The sequence below is a fragment of the Panulirus ornatus genome, chromosome 22 (genome assembly GCF_036320965.1).
Source record: "Panulirus ornatus isolate Po-2019 chromosome 22, ASM3632096v1, whole genome shotgun sequence".
Taxonomy (NCBI): domain Eukaryota; kingdom Metazoa; phylum Arthropoda; class Malacostraca; order Decapoda; family Palinuridae; genus Panulirus; species Panulirus ornatus.
This window is the reverse complement of record NC_092245.1, coordinates 18,022,303-18,038,200: the sequence shown is the minus strand read 5'-3', so window position 1 is coordinate 18,038,200 and position 15,898 is coordinate 18,022,303. Positions and strand designations below refer to the sequence as shown.

General features: G+C 45.2%; 1 protein-coding gene across 1 annotated transcript in view; it reads right to left on the bottom strand.

Annotated features, from left to right (window-relative positions):
• LOC139756633 (cell adhesion molecule Dscam2-like) overlaps nt 1-15,898 on the bottom strand; it is a 246,692-nt gene that overhangs the window by 53,340 nt on the left and 177,454 nt on the right. The window contains exon 4 of the mRNA XM_071676304.1: nt 7,768-8,107. Coding sequence (XP_071532405.1) covers nt 7,768-8,107 — 340 coding nt within the window. The remainder of the gene's footprint in view (nt 1-7,767; nt 8,108-15,898) is intronic.

Genomic DNA, 15,898 nt, shown 5'->3' with positions numbered 1-15,898 from the left:
TCATCTCTGCTCAAGAGGGTTACTGTATAACCTCAGGATCCAATGCTGTTCCCACCCACCAACCCTCAGTATCCAATGCTGTTCCCACCCACCAACCCTCAGTATCCAATGCTGTTCCCAACCACCAGCCCTCAGTATCCGATGCTGTTCCCAACCACCAAACCTCAGCATCCGATGCTGTTCTCGCCACCACCACCACCACTAACTTGTCTATTGGAATATAAATCCAGAGATCGACTTCATCTCACCTCGGGCTCAGACTGGACAGAGTTATTATGGGCTGGTGGAGTGCGTGTGTGTGTGTGGGAGGGGCAGACCCACGGTGTGCGCACGTCAGACTGGGCGGAGTGTGCGTGTATGTGTGTATGTGTGTATGTTGTGTGTGTGTGTGTGTGTGTGTGTGTGGGTAGACCCACGCTCGGGTTTGTGTGGACGTGGGGGAGTGTCAGGCCATGATGGCTACTAATGGTGTGGTGGAAGATATTGGAGTACTGTCGACTCGTGCCAGTGAGATGGATGGGCCAGTGGGAGGGTTAGAAAAAAAAGAGAGAGAGAGAGAGAGAGAGAGAGAGAGAGAGAGAGAGAGAGAGAGAGAGAGAGAGAGAGAGAGAGAGAGAGACTTATGAGGAAGGTGAGGCACTAGGAGGTGCTGGCTGGCTCGGCCCCAGTGACTTGGTGGTGAAGGTGCTGTTGCCAGTCAACGTATCCAGTCAAGTTCCCAAACACAGGCAATCAAATTGCCAGTCTATTCACCCCTTCAAGTTGTTAATCGATGTATGCAACCAAATTGCCAGTCTATTCACCCCTTCAAGTTGTTAATCGATGTATGCAATCAAATTGCCAGTCTATTCACCCCTTCAAGTTGTTAATCGATGTATGCAATCAAATTGCCAGTCTATTCACCCCTTCAAGTTGTTAATCGATGTATGCAATCAAATTGCCAGTCTATTCGCCCCTTGAAGTTGTTAACCAATGAATGCAATCAAATTGCCACCCCTCCCCCTTCAAGTTGCCAACTCACGCATGCAATGAAGTTGCAAAACCTATGTATCCATTTAAGCTTGCCAGCGCTGTCAGAGAGTGAAAATAATCGTAACTTTACTGAAAATCTCATCAGCTTTAGTGACTGTATCCACAGGATGTGGCTGAGAGGCGAGGCAGGCATCGTCCTCAGTAATAATCACACACACACACACACAGACACACACACACACACACACACACACACACACACACACACACACACACAGACAGATACACACATACATACATACATACAGACACACACACACACACAGACAAATACACACATACATACATACATACATACATACAGACACACACACACACACACACACACACACACACACACACACACACACACACTATAACAGTTTCCACACTGAAATTTGAACTGAGGGGGAAATAAATATGTCGAATGAAATGATAATATGTATTTGATGATCTTTATAGAAGTCTTCTTTTTACACTAGGTGGAGTAAGTCGATCTGCTTTACCATTAAAACTGAGAATTCCAATTTTTTCCTTAAGAATTTTTTTTTTTTTGGTAAATAACGCGCATCAGGAAATCATCTAAAGGAAAAAACCTTGCACACAGTACGTAAACAAACAGTTTTGGGATTAAAAAGCAAAACAAACAAACAAACAAAAAAGAAATTACCTGCATATTATTAATGCTGGAAGAACAAATAAGCTTTGTATTTGTACCATTCATGGCTTCGTCATCCATCGTGTATTGGTGAGGAATTAACTGTGCCAAAAGAACCATTTACCCAAGGTCTAACGTTAACTAATACACAGTGAATGAGCAACACTTGCAGCTATATTGGCTGATGTACGATAACGCAATTAAGAAACAAGTTCACAGTGTTTTGATCGTGTTGTTGTCTGTCAGGTTGGGATGACTTTGCCTCCCTATCTCATCTTAAGACTAAGGTAAAAGGACCATCATCATCATCTTTCGAAAAAGCGACATTTGTCTTGAAATGTTTGTGATAACACTACCCTTATGAATCCCCTTGCATCTGGCGAGGGTGGATTTACAGTGGATGGGAAGGGGGGATTACATGAGTGTTTCTCTCATACGGGATCACATGCTCAAGTTTTAATGACGTTACGCTTGCCGCTCTTCGGATTGCATGCGTGGGTGGGTCATCCTCGCGGGTATTCTCAGTTCTACATTTCGAGGTGAGATTACTTAAGAAGCTTTACAGGAAAGGGGATTACACGAACGGATGTATAAGGGAAACAATGGTCATGCAGTAGTATAGGATAGGATTCCATGAACGCCCTGACGTAATGGGATTTCGTAGGATGGGATGCCATGAGTAGTTGTAGTAGAGGAGGAGGGGATTCCATGAGTGATTTTACAGGAGGGAACTACATAAGAGAGGGGGAGGTTTAGACAATGGGTTTTGCTTTAAGATCCTTTTTAACAGGGGGTTTGATTTGTATAAACATTTGTATAAGGCATATCTCTGAGGCACCTGTTTCCTTATGATTAATATTACAGGTATGTTTCCTTTCATTCCTTAAGAGTCAACAAGAAATCTGAAGTAGAATGATTTTGTGTGACCGACAATGGATGTGTCCTTCCATTGTTAACCCTGAGCGAAGTATTCTGAAATATCACAACGCTTCTTTATTCCGAAGAAAAATGGGAGTGATCTTAAGTTCAAATGATGGTGAATAAGGATATAAAACTGTGTATACAGTAGATTGTAAGTAGATCTATGATACAGTGTTGACCTAAAATATTGAGGAAGGATAAGAAAATATATGATCTAAATGGGAGTGGTTAAATCGTAAGGTACTGAAAACATATGAAAGATTGGGGGAGCAATATTCTAAAGACCTAATTAACGTTGAATAATAAAGGAGGAGGAAGAGTATATAAGTTTTTAATTTCGTGGGCAAAAATACATGGGTGACTGAAGAAATATTTTGAAGATCTGATGAATACTGAGAGTCCCAGGTAAAACTGTGGTTCTGTATTTACTCCCGGTTGAAGGGAAAAACAAAATAGGGAGCTGGGAAAGAGACAATATTGGAGAGAGATCGGGGTGAAGAGAGATAATGGCACAAATATGGATAGTGAAGTATGGTGAGGGTACTGGAGCGGACGGATGGTGAAGTATGGTAAAACTACTGGGATGGGAGGATAGTGAGCAATGGCGAGGCTTTGGAAGTGGACTGATGGCCAGTTGTGGCGAAACTCCCTTATAGATCGAAGCAACTCGGCTAGATACTACTGGATCCTATTCAACCGCGGTACACAAATGTTCTCTTACAGTCTGCGTGAGGGTAGGGAGAAAGATCATCGTAGCAAGGGCTTGTGTGAATGAAACCGTTCTGTCAACAGAGTTAAATATATGGATGATGTATGAAATAAAAAAACACCTTTGACGTAATGATCGATCAAACAGGAAAAGTCATGCCTTTGAGGTTGATGGTAACCGATGGACATTCAACGAATCAATATACAGCAAAATGAGGGATGAAGGGATATGCTTATCAAGGAGTTTACACTCCGTAACCTCAGCTATCTCTAGGATGAATGAGGGAATTGGTCACGCAAGACAGAGGGACTGAGTGAACTTGGTCCTTCAGTAGGTAAAGTATATTCTACTAAGCAGTTTACGTACCAGGACCATAACATCTCTCATAGAGATAATAGGAGAAACGCACACCATCACATCCCTGCATTTTTATTCATTGCTCGAGATGTACATAAGGAAATCATGATAATTTCCATTGTTTTCTAACGTGTGCGATATTTCCGAAGACACGTATCTTAGTACAGCAGCTGGTGAATAAGTAGTAGTAACAGCAAACGAATCACCAACCGCACCTGACACAGGTGGAACAACAGCAGTTGCAGCAGCAGCAGGAGAAGCAGTAACCTCATCAAAAGCAACACCAGAATCGGCTGGCAGCAAAAGCAACAACGGCAGAACCAGCACCAACAACAGCACGTCAGGCAGCAGCAACTGTAGCGACCACAACACCAACAATATCAGATACAGGAACAGTATTCATACCAGAGAGGAGCAGCAGCAGTAGCAGCGAAGCTATCAACACCAGTAGCAGCAGCAGGAGCAGGGAAAGTAGCAGCAGCAGCAGCAGCGACGCTATGCAACAGCAGTGGCACCAGTAACAGCAGCAGGGGCAGAGAAAGTAGCAGCAGCAGTAGCAGCGACGCTATGCAACAGCAGTGGCACCAGTAACAGCAGCAGGAGCAGGGAAAGTAGCAGTAGCAGCGACGCTATGCAACAGCAGTGGCACCAGTAACAGTAGCAGGAACAGGGAAAGTAGCAGCATGCAGTAAACATCGCCTGGGCCATCAGTTCGTCCCACCGGCAAGAAAAGTTGGTTCAAGTCGTCCCTCCGACATATGAATACAAATGACTCGTGTTTTGTCCCGATACCCTGATGATCAGATTTCTCTGAAGGTCTTGTTCCAGGAGCGGTGTGAGAGGACTGTGGAGGGACGCTTAAGGAAGTACTTCAGGAGGGTGAGGACTGTGGAGAGACGCTTGAGGAAGTGCTTCAGGAAGGTGAGGACTTTGGAGGGACGCTTGAGGAAGTGCTTCAGGAGGGTGAGGACTGTGGAGGGACGCTTGAGGAAGTGCCTCAGAAGGGTGAGGACTTTGGAGGGACGCTTGAGGAAGTGCTTCAGGAGGGTGAGGACTGTGGAGAGACGCTTGAGGAAGTGCTTCAGGAGGGTGAGGACTGTGGAGGGACGCTTGAGTAAAGTGCCTCAAGTTGATCCTCAACTTAAGGAGAAAAGTGTAGAAGGAAGAGGAACACTTAGAAGCTTGCTCTGTAAGGTGTGAAACGATGGAAGCTGGCGCAGTCCATGGATAAGAACAAGAAAGAGAACCGGAGATTGGAGAGGGATAGAGGAAGGAAAAGAGAGAAGAGAAAGGGTCCATCGTTCATCATGAGGGGAAATAAGAAGAAAAGAGGAGAAAGTGGAAAAAGCGTTGAGGAGCTTTACTTATGAGAAGAGTCGACTCCAAGGAGATTCAGGACTGGTGGGGTCGGTGGTACACGGTGAGGCAGGGCTGGTGTGGAGGTGGTACAGGGTTAGAGCTGGTGTGGAGGTGGTACAGGGTGAGGCGGAGGTGGTGGAGGAGCGAGAAAGCGAGTGTGGACCAATGACCTGATGCAGGGTGGGGCAGGGTTGACGGAGTGGTGCGGAGCGAGGCGAGGCAGGGCCGGTAACGTGACGGTGGGTCAGGCGAGGTCAATTTACTCCCTATATAAACATGAAAGTCGACCGGGTAATTATGCGGGGAGACGCGTGCGGCCGACGGCTGCGGCCGATGCGTGCGGCTGACGGATGTAGCTGATGGTTGCAGCTGCGGCCTGCGGCTGACGGGTGTGGCTCACGGGTGTGGATGAGAGCTGATGACATCTCATACTTGAGGCCATGTGCTACGCCACAGCTCAGCAATGTGTCACCCAAGATACAGACGGCAAAGATGGTGTCCTACCATCGCTGTTCTGTATCTGTGTAAAGAGAAATGGATGTAGAAACACACACACGCCATTATCATCACATGCACGCCAAAAGGGGCAACGAGTTTGTATCATTACCATACACACATGACAGGTTTAACAAGTATGATTCAACAACGCTCCGTTCACAGTCCTTTAGGTTTAAAAACCCGTCCTTGAATACACAGCACCATGGAAGGAAGGGGATCTCAGGCAGGACAAGATTGACAGCTCATTCTGCTTGAAGGGGCGAACGTGGGGGGAGAAAACATAGCTCTACGTTATAACACTAAGAGGTGGACTGAGGTTGTGTAGCGAACGATTTTGACCCTGGTGGTGGTGCTTCCTTGGGCAGGATAGAGACTGCCTGACACCAAGGCACAGAACTGCCGTCCAAGCCACTAAGAGCAGCGGGTGAGTGAACATCAACGGGTTGAGTGAAAGGAGGACATTATGTTCCTGGTCCTTCTCCAACAGACGTCGCTAATGGAGAGGAAGAGTTCCAGTCGTATCTGATAAACATTAGGCCGTGTTTATTTACCGTTATCATTAATACTCTACTGATACAGGGTGATGATATCTCCTCACTCTTGAGCATCTTTTGTTTTCATCTTTCGTTTCTATCATTTCCTGGGAAGAGGAGGCTCCTGTAGATGTGGGTGTTGACGTGTTTCAAGAACAGCGCTACCTCGTAAGCGAATACGTTCTTGTTGTTCCTTCTAATTCCAACTGTCAGGTTCCTGTGTTGGAGATAGATGTTCCTGAGCAACGAGGAGGAGTGAGTGAGCCTTGCCGACCATCTGGAGTGAACACAAAAACGAAACACTTGAACCAAACCAAACAATGATGAGTCAGCCGATCTGCAGCGGGACATGAAATGAAACAACTGAGCCAAATATTAAACAATAACAACAAATTATAACGAACGGTTGGAATCAATTATTTGGCTGCTGACCTGCCCAGGCAATCAACTTCCCCATCATGGGCGTTTTTAAGCCACTACATTCCGCTGGCCGAGGAAAATCAATGGCAATCAAAGTCCTGTGAAAAACTTGACTGGGCAACCTCCGGATTTTTGTACCCTTGACGAATAGCTAGTCAAATTCCTTTCCGGCGGAAGGGTTGTACTGACGCTAATATACATCCAACATGTATATGAATGTGTATAGTCTATGTATACGTCTATGCAACAGACGCAAACAAGCACAGCCACTCTGAGTATAAGCGTATCGCGTGTGTACATAGCGAAAATTCAGGTAGTACAAATATTCGTGCATATTGACCAGACACTCTTGGACTGCGGTTGCCTTCAGGGACTTGGGGGTTTCTTTGGAGCATCGTAACTCTTATTTTCTCACTGTGATTCTTGGTCTAAAGACACCAGGTGAAGTGGAGGGGAAGGAGAATGTGTTGTTGGCATTTTTAGCGCGCGTGATGCTGTCTTAACTGACTGGTGTTGGTAGGGAGGAAGAAGAGGGAAGGCAAGTATCAGGGCCAGACCGAGGCGCTCACTATGTTGTGAACAGAAGCCCTCACGATGGGTGATAGTAGATGTAGTGATCATGATGACGGGGATAGTGATAGTAATAGTGACAGCGCCTGGTCGTATTGATGACTAGGATCATAACGATGATGAGTGTGTGAATGTGACGACAGTGAGAGAGGCGAGGATTAGCCATGGTTGAGACAGTGATAGTGGAGAAGGTGAGGATGATAATGAGTGAGGCGATCATCAGGATAGTAATGAGGGTGAATTGAGGGCAATGGACATCGTAAGTGATAAAGATAAAGATAATGATATTTATGATACTCTTGATTGTATTGATGACAATAGTCGTAATAATGATTACAGGAACCAATACAACGTAATGGTACATATAACTATTTACTAAAGGCATGTATCTATTTCTTGCATATTATACCACCAGCGAACCAATCATTTCTGCGCAACTACCAGTGAAATCCTTCAATCACATACCTTTAATTTTTACTATTTGCAACTGGCAGCACTTGATGGTAAAAATACGTTTGCCCACTTTTACAGCTCAGTGATACATGAGCTAAACCCCTCGTGATTATCAAGTCCTAATGCTGTATGTAGTCTGGTGAGAGGATGTGGTGAGGAGGGAGGAAGTCCATCCAGTCTTTCCCTCGAGTGTCCGTTTTCTTCATCTTTCGGGACCCGGAGTCGTACATAGCCTCCAGTGGTGCATGATACCTGTTATAAATCAAAGGTGAACTTACCTTATGATGTTTGGCTGTGGCCATGGCTGCTGCTGTTGTGGATGAGGGTTTGCTTGCTGTGGTGGTGGCTGTGGTGGTGTTGTAGGCTTGACGGTGTTGTGGGGAAGATACTGTCGATGTTGTGGTTGTGGTGTTGTCTTTGGACTAGTCAAGGGTTGTCGTTGGTTGAGAAGGTTGTGTCGAGATTGAGTTCGTGTGGATGATAGTGGCCGTTGTTTGAACGCCAGTTGTAACTGGGACAGAAACTCTGTCTGTGGTTGTTGTTGTGAGGGAAGTGAGTGTTCAGGACAGAGGAGCATCACGTCCCAAGGCATTGACCCACCGACCTCATCCGCACAGTCTGCAACGCAAACACTGCACGTTAGAATTAACAACAAGGAACAATATCAAAATGATACACAATTGAATTACCTTCTCCCTGACATCTACAATTTACCTCCAGCAGTGTCTAAACCCTGTGTTGGTAGTATTACATTATGAAATGAAATTATTTAATGCGTGTAATTTATACTTTTTTATTCTAGGAAATGTATATGATTACATTTAGTTGAATATAATTTTCAGGGAATGCGCTAGTCCGGCTATGAGTTTAGCCGGACTGGCGAGTTCTGGCGTGTTTTGTCTCGTTGTTATGTTGTGGGCAGGTATAATAATAGCTTCCTCTTGAATCCTCCACGGCTGAGGTTATTTGTGAGGCCGTTGTGTTCTGTTGCAGCAATTTTTTTTTTCTAAACGCTTTGAAAAGCTTGTACTTGAATGTAAAGAGAATACGAGACGAAAAATGAAATTAATTTCTAAAAAGGAAATAAATTAACATTTCAATGAAAGCAAAGTAAGATTAACAATATTATCTTATACATATTATGATAAAAGAGATAGTTTAGTGCCTGCATTTTAATTTCTATTCGTTCATTAACATATTTTGTCATGAGTTTCGTTTCCAACCGACACAGAATTCACATTCATGAGGAAAGAGAGAGAGAGATAGCTCACTACCAATGACAAACAACAGAGGCATGACAACTCATCACTGCTATGACTTCGTTCATTCGTGACCGAGACTGAGAAACGGTCCATAACACGTAACACCCTCGTCTGTGCCTCGAACCTCAGCAGGGGATCCTCCTGTAGGGGAAATTTTCATCCCTTCCTCCTCCCCTACGAAGCTTCAGGAAGGAGCAGTTTCCCCTTCATATTTACTGAAGTTCACGATGGTTTCGCATGAGCTCAGAACACCCAGAGCCATAATGTCCCACAGAGATGAATAATATGGAGTAAACACGAACGCATTTCCCTCCACACTCCAGTGTAAGTCCCCCGCCTCCACCAGACTGCTTCTTCTGGTAGAATCGCCTCTTCCCACACCACGATCGAAGCGCCCCACCTCCTTGAGAGAACCTTACACAAAACGATCTAAGAACATACGGAGGCACGCCCTCTCCCCAAACATCGACACCTTAACCCTGCCTTCCGTAGCTCAGGAGCTGTGCTGTTCCCAGGTCCTCGTAAGGAGACAGACATGAAGAACAAGAGCGAGGCTTCCTGAAAAGCGAACCATACTCTTCGGGTTGTGGTCGAGGCAAACTCAATCGACGAACCACACAAACGTGCCATCCTCCTCCTCCTCCTAGCCTTCCTGGTTCGTGCATGCCTCTTCAAGCCTCCGAGCTCAGAGGGACTAAAAACCCCCCTCCGTGCCACGGGCGAGGGATGATGCATTATCATTACAGAAGTTTACACAAGCAGAGAGAAAACGATCCTTCAGCGGGAGGTGGTGAAGACAGATGACTCGTCGAGAGTCACTCCTGTCGAAAATGAGGACATCAGTGATGTGGGGATTTATGGTGAAGACGGAAGTATTCTGATGCTCCGAAATTTATTGTGTGAGGTCGAAAATGATTTTAAGACAATGGAGTAATAGTCTCTCTCTCTCTCTCTCTCTCTCTCTCTCTCTCTCTCTCTCTCTCTCTCTCTCTCTACATATATATATGTATATAGGTGCGTTTGTGTGTGTGTGTGTGTGTGTTTGCGACTGCAGGATCCCAAGAGGCGAAGAACTACGGCTTCCCCATTGTAGGGAAACATTACATATCTCTGATCCCAGAACGAGAATGCTCTGGTTGAGGCACAAAATTGTTCAGCTGATGCCAGCGTCAGGTTTTAATTGAGAGAATACCACACTTTTCCCTCCCTAACCCCAGGCTAATCTGGCGTATTTTGGCTAATGGTTGCCAGCTTATACATCCACAATTGGAGCATTGTTTCGTCAACCAACATAAAAAATCAAATCTTCCTGGGATATATATATATATATATATATATATATATATATATATATATATATATATATATATATATATATATATATACATGTTGTGATTAATTTTGTGGCTGATGATTTGCACAGTTCCACCGTTGTTCGTGTGGTTAGTTGCATATCAATGGTATGTCTGATGTGGTTAGTTGTTTGTGACGTGTTCTTGTGGTGATGAGGTGGTTAGTGGTGGGGGGTTTGTGTCTGCTACTCTTTTCTGAACTGAAGATTTAGCTCCTGTGTTGTTAGTTCCTCGCCTCCTCCACTATCACCTTCATCTGTTTGGATTCATGTTTCCTTCACTCCTCCTTGTGTGCCGTGCCCCTCCTCACACTTCCCCAGGCCATTCCTCTATCTCATTCTCTGATCTAATCTCTATCTATCTATTCTTGTGTCCCTCTCTCTTTCTCCCTGAGATTCTCTCCTCCTCCCACTACTACTACCCCCAGTGTTTTCCTTGAACACACTCTCCCTCCTCTCTCCACCTCTCCCTCATTAACTCCTGTTCCCTCCCAGCTTTTGAACGTCCCTCTCTTTTCCTTCGCCTCCTCAGCGACTTTATCTCTCGTCCCTTACCATCACCTCCCACCCCTTTGTCTGGCGATCAGATATCCTCCTTTCCTCTTTCCTACCCTACATACTCCTGGGTTCGCTGTTTTCCTAATGTCCCCCATCTCTCCTTCCCAGGATGTTCCCCATCTCCTCCTCTCTCCCCACCATAGCTCCTCCGTAACCAAGCGTCACAAAACTCTCTCATCTTCAGCTCCCCACCGAGAACCTGGTTTGAGGGACGACTTCCATTGTGATGAAGTACACAAGCGTGATACGACCTCTCCTGGAAATACGACTATTGTCTTCCTTAAAACCCTTCGTGTATTTTCGTGGTGACAGATTTTATGGCTAAAGGGGATTACGGACTCCCGGCTCGTATTTTGTTGACCAGCGCCATCAGGATAGACATAGGATATATCATCATGATCATTAACTAACACCACCAAGAATGGAATGACAGTTTCCGATGCCTCGACCTCTCTATGTGCCCCTAAATGCTTCGATCCTCCTTTGTTTGTCTACTGTCCCCTCACCTCTTCTCTTTCATCCCATTCTTCACACTTTTCGCGGACTTCTTCCAACCATCACCTTCTTCGATCTCTCCTACTACCTCTACGTTTGTAAAGTCAAGAACTCTTCTTCATAAAATTTTTTTTTCAAAATCCTTTTCGAGTTGGAGGAGTCAGTAACTTTTCAGACGCTGAAATAGAAAAAGAAAAATCGTGAGATTTATGAGAACGATAATATGATCTTCGAAATGGTAAAAGAGAGAGAAATATATTTTAAGTCATCAGAACGAAGAAGGACAAGGTGCGCCTCCATCGACGGAAGTAAATTGCCTCCACTTTGAGGAAGTGACGGGAAACTGCAGCAAACTGCAGCGCCCATAATGGTCAACGCAACATGCGAGAAACTAATCTAACAGTGCTGGATGTTGCTGGGCCACAACTGTTTCTCATACATTCACAGCGATGTGTGTGTGTGTGTGTGTGTGTGTGTGTGTCGCACTAACAAGAACTATATCAAATCCCATGAAAATGCTTTCTCATTATATTCAACGTATCAAACATTTCCAAAACTTGCTTCCAGTCTTCGATTGCCATCATTATTTCTGAAGTAATATAAGAGACAGATCATTCCCTTTTTTTTTCCGCTAAAAAATGAAAAAAAAAGGAAAAAAAAAAGCTTTCTAGGCAGGATTTCTGGCGAAGCTGTTAAACTGGCTCGGTGGCGTTCAAAGCTGGCTGTTCCATCTGGTCGACAGTCACTTGCCACACGCCGTCATCATACTTCCGTGGTACAGGAATGCTGGCTTGCTGGCTCGACCTATCCTTTCTCTTCTTTTTTTTCGCATTTTCCTCCAGACAAACATGAAGTGGGTCCAGGCAGCAACACACCAATCAGAGGCTGGCTTTGGTGGCGTGGCCAGACGTAGCGAGAGAGGATAAATGTCACATCTGCAAGACTAAGAGAATGTCTTATGTATATAGATATATTTCTGTCTGTCTGTCTGTCTGTTCTCTCTCTCTCTCTCTCTCTCTCTCTCTCTCTCTCTCTCTCTCTCTCTCTCTCTCTCTCTCTCTCTCTCTCTCTCTCTCTCTCTCTCTCTCTCAATCTTTCCGCACCTTCACACAACCCTAGTTAGGTTGCTGGGGGCCTACGTTTTCACAGAGATGTTTTGTGTCCATTTTCTTTCTTTTTTTTTTTACCCTCGGGCCGAAAAATCGGGCGTCTGACTACAGTGTGTGTCTGTTTGAGTATTCTGGAAACACCTTGCTGAGTGAGGGGCGAGGAAAACAAAGGAAATGTGGAAATAGCGAGAGATAATCACCTCACAGCACCTACATCAAGTATGATCTAACGACTGAAGGAGTCCAGAGACGAGTGAAGATTTTAGAAATGTAATCTGTCATGAAATGAATCATTTCGGACACGAAAGTATGTGTTACATGGCTCAGTCATACAAGTATATAGATACTTATAAAAAGAATAAGCACGATTATAAGTAAACTAAACTAAGACTCTTCTCACAAAATCATTTGTAGAATCTCTTGAGAACCCATCATGTTGATGGAGCCACACAATTCACCATCAAGATTTAAGTAAATTCAACAAGTATCACACTTGTAAAATCACAGTAGCATTACTTAAGTGAAATCAATCAGCTGATCTCCTCCGAAACCTATGTAGGTTCACTTGATTGTCTAACACGTGAATCAGACGCTGTATTTCACCAAAGGATTATAAGTAAACTTATTAAATTCTCCACTTATGATATCACAGACAAAACATATCGATGATACACTGTATTTCGCTCACAGATTGTGAGGAAAGTAAAAAACAAAAGCTAGAATCATAAGATCACTGAATTTATCACTGTGGAATACAGTGCAAGGGTTGAAGTTACTTATGGGATTAAATCCTCTCTCCATAATGTGTTTTATGTAAGCATGAACCTTCGTCTTTTAGTGGAAAGATAAATTTGTGATCATTTATCGACTATTCTTTCTCCTTCAACAGCTACATGGAAAGTGATGAAAGTAATGTGTGTGTGTGTGTGTGTCTGTGTGTGTTTGTGTGTGTGTGTGTGTGTGTGTGCGAGCGCGCGGAGACTAATCTAATTCTGTTCATCCATACACAGTCCTTTGTGATGGTGCTGGCATAAAGGTCTCTGGGCGAGATACAACCCAGCCTCCTCTTGGCACCAGTGTTTGCAACAGTGGCCGATAATGGTCGAGGAAACCCCCATGCCATTGTCCCGAACACCCGCGGTAATGGGGTTAGATCCTGCACTTCTTGCGCTTACCAACAATATTTACAGAAAACAGGACTGAAATGATGCTTTTCTTAGAGTTGATGAAGCCATCCTCTGCAGGCAAGCTCATGGAGGCACACACACACACCACCGTATCCACAGCTAAAGCCTCATCACAGTTTCAGTAACCACCGTAAAACCACTGAGTGTGCAGCCGAAATCACCCCGTGTTGATCGCCCTTGCCTGCTTTTATTGGTGGAATTAATGTATTGATATTTCTTATTCATCGTCGTAGCTTGAAGGCTGCTGCGTATCTGGTCAATACTGGGCGGCGGGGGGGGAAGATGCAACAGACGGGAACTCGGAAGGTAAAGGAGTTTGTGGCCCAGGACGTCCACCAGGGAGGTGGAGGTGGTGCTGCATCCACCTGCAGGAGACCGGGAGGTGGAGGTAGTGCTCCATCCACCTGCATGAGATCGGGAGGTAGAGGTAGCGCTCCATCCACCTGCAGGAGACCGGGAGGTGGAGGTAGTGTTGCATCCACCTGCATGAGATCGGGAAGTGGAGGTAGCGCTCCATCCACCTGCAGGAGGCCGGGAGGTGGAGGTAGTGCTCCATCCACTTGCAAGAGACAAAACCTAGTGTTGGTCTCCTGGTTCGACCTGAAGCATAGCTTGTGCGTTTACTCAGTGAATTCTAACATAAATTCAAATGAGAATTTGATACCTTAAACCCTTGAGCACGATGGTACGACCCTTGAGTACAATGGTACAACCCTTGAGTATGATGGTACGACCCTTAAACACGATGGTATAATCCTTGAGTACAATGGTACGACCCTTGAACAAGATGGTACGACCCTTGAGCACGATGGTACGACCCTTGAACACGATGGTACGACCCTTGAGCACGATGGTACGACCCTTGAACACGATGGTATAACCCTTGAGCACGATGGTACAACCCTTGAACACGATGGGACAATACCGAAGCAAGACAGTTGGATATGATTGCTTGATCCCTCTCCCAACATGTGAGGGTCAGGCACCACATCAACGGGTGTGTAACCAGGTTCAAGAAGCTGATACTGACATCTTTCAGTTCTCAGTGGGACTTTATTTCAAAAAGAATCAAAAATTAAATGAACTTCAGCAATATTTCAGTAAATGCAAAGTTATGTGTCCCTAGATAGCTATATATAAATTTTCTTATTAAAGTGGGAAAGGTATATCTATGGACGTAAGTAGAAAAATCTTTAAATTCAGAAGAAATCAGAAGAGTTAGAGGGACAGGCCTCACATTCGCGACTCAAGTCTCGCTAGCCAGAGTTTCCTCTGTTAATGACTCGACAAAAACTTTATCGTGAAGGTAAGATTCCAAGGAAGAAAATCGCGTCACAGATTGCCTTACTGTCTGTCGTCCAAGGTTCACTCAGGTGGACGTTCGTTGTTAGATTGATCTGTAGTGATCAAACATCATTCACATTTATAGATATACGACCGAATCATGATAACAGAACATACGATTGTTATTTACACACACACACACACACACACACACACACACACACACACACACACCAAAACTGCAACAGCCCTGAACTTCCTATGACAAATCACCTGGACCACTCACACTTTCCACAACCCTGTTGTTCTCCAGCGCTCCAGCCCCCCCACACGCAACCCTCCACCATCCCTGCGTCTCACTCCAGCCCTCCCCTTAAACTCCCTTTTCATTGCTTCGCTTCTCTCCCCCTACGCCAACTCTTTCAGCCTTCTGCCCCTTCCTTCCCTTCACCCTTCCCACAAGCCTGGTCTCGCGGGAGAAATATTAAACGATATTTGTCCATCAGTCGAGGTGGGGTTGGAGGAGGAGGAGGAGGCAGGTGGCGACCCCCTCACCCCGCCTCCCTGATACAAACATTGTTTACCCAGCAATAAAACTCATCAGGTGGCGTGAGGGACTTGCACTTAATTTTCTCGTAGTGTTGTGACGAGCGGCCGCGATGGGTGGTTGTGACACGGGGCTGTAACGCGAGCGTGACGGGTGCTGTGACGTACGTTGTGGAGCCCACATGACAATGTTTTTTTCTTTTCTTTTTATGATCGCCGCGCTGTGGCTACAACTATGTGACGTAGGGTGCTCCTCTCTGAACCATTTAGAGATGGGAGGTTGTGGGTAACGTGTCACGCGAGAGGTAATGACTGTCAGTGATGATGGCTGGGGACACCAAGTGACGGATCCTGACGCCTGGTGACACCCTGGTGATGTCTGATAACGCACTGTAACACCCACGGCGACAGAGTACACTGGGAACTTTAGCGTGCGTCGCCCACACACACACACACACACACATACACACAGATGTAAACCACGAGCGTCCGTAAGGATGATTTCTTCCTCACCTCAGCATCTGGTCTCAGAGAATGAAGACGTGTTGGTTTAGTTAGTTGTTGACTCGACAAAAGAACGTGTGGCTTTAACACTGGTTGGCGGGAGTTCTCTCTCC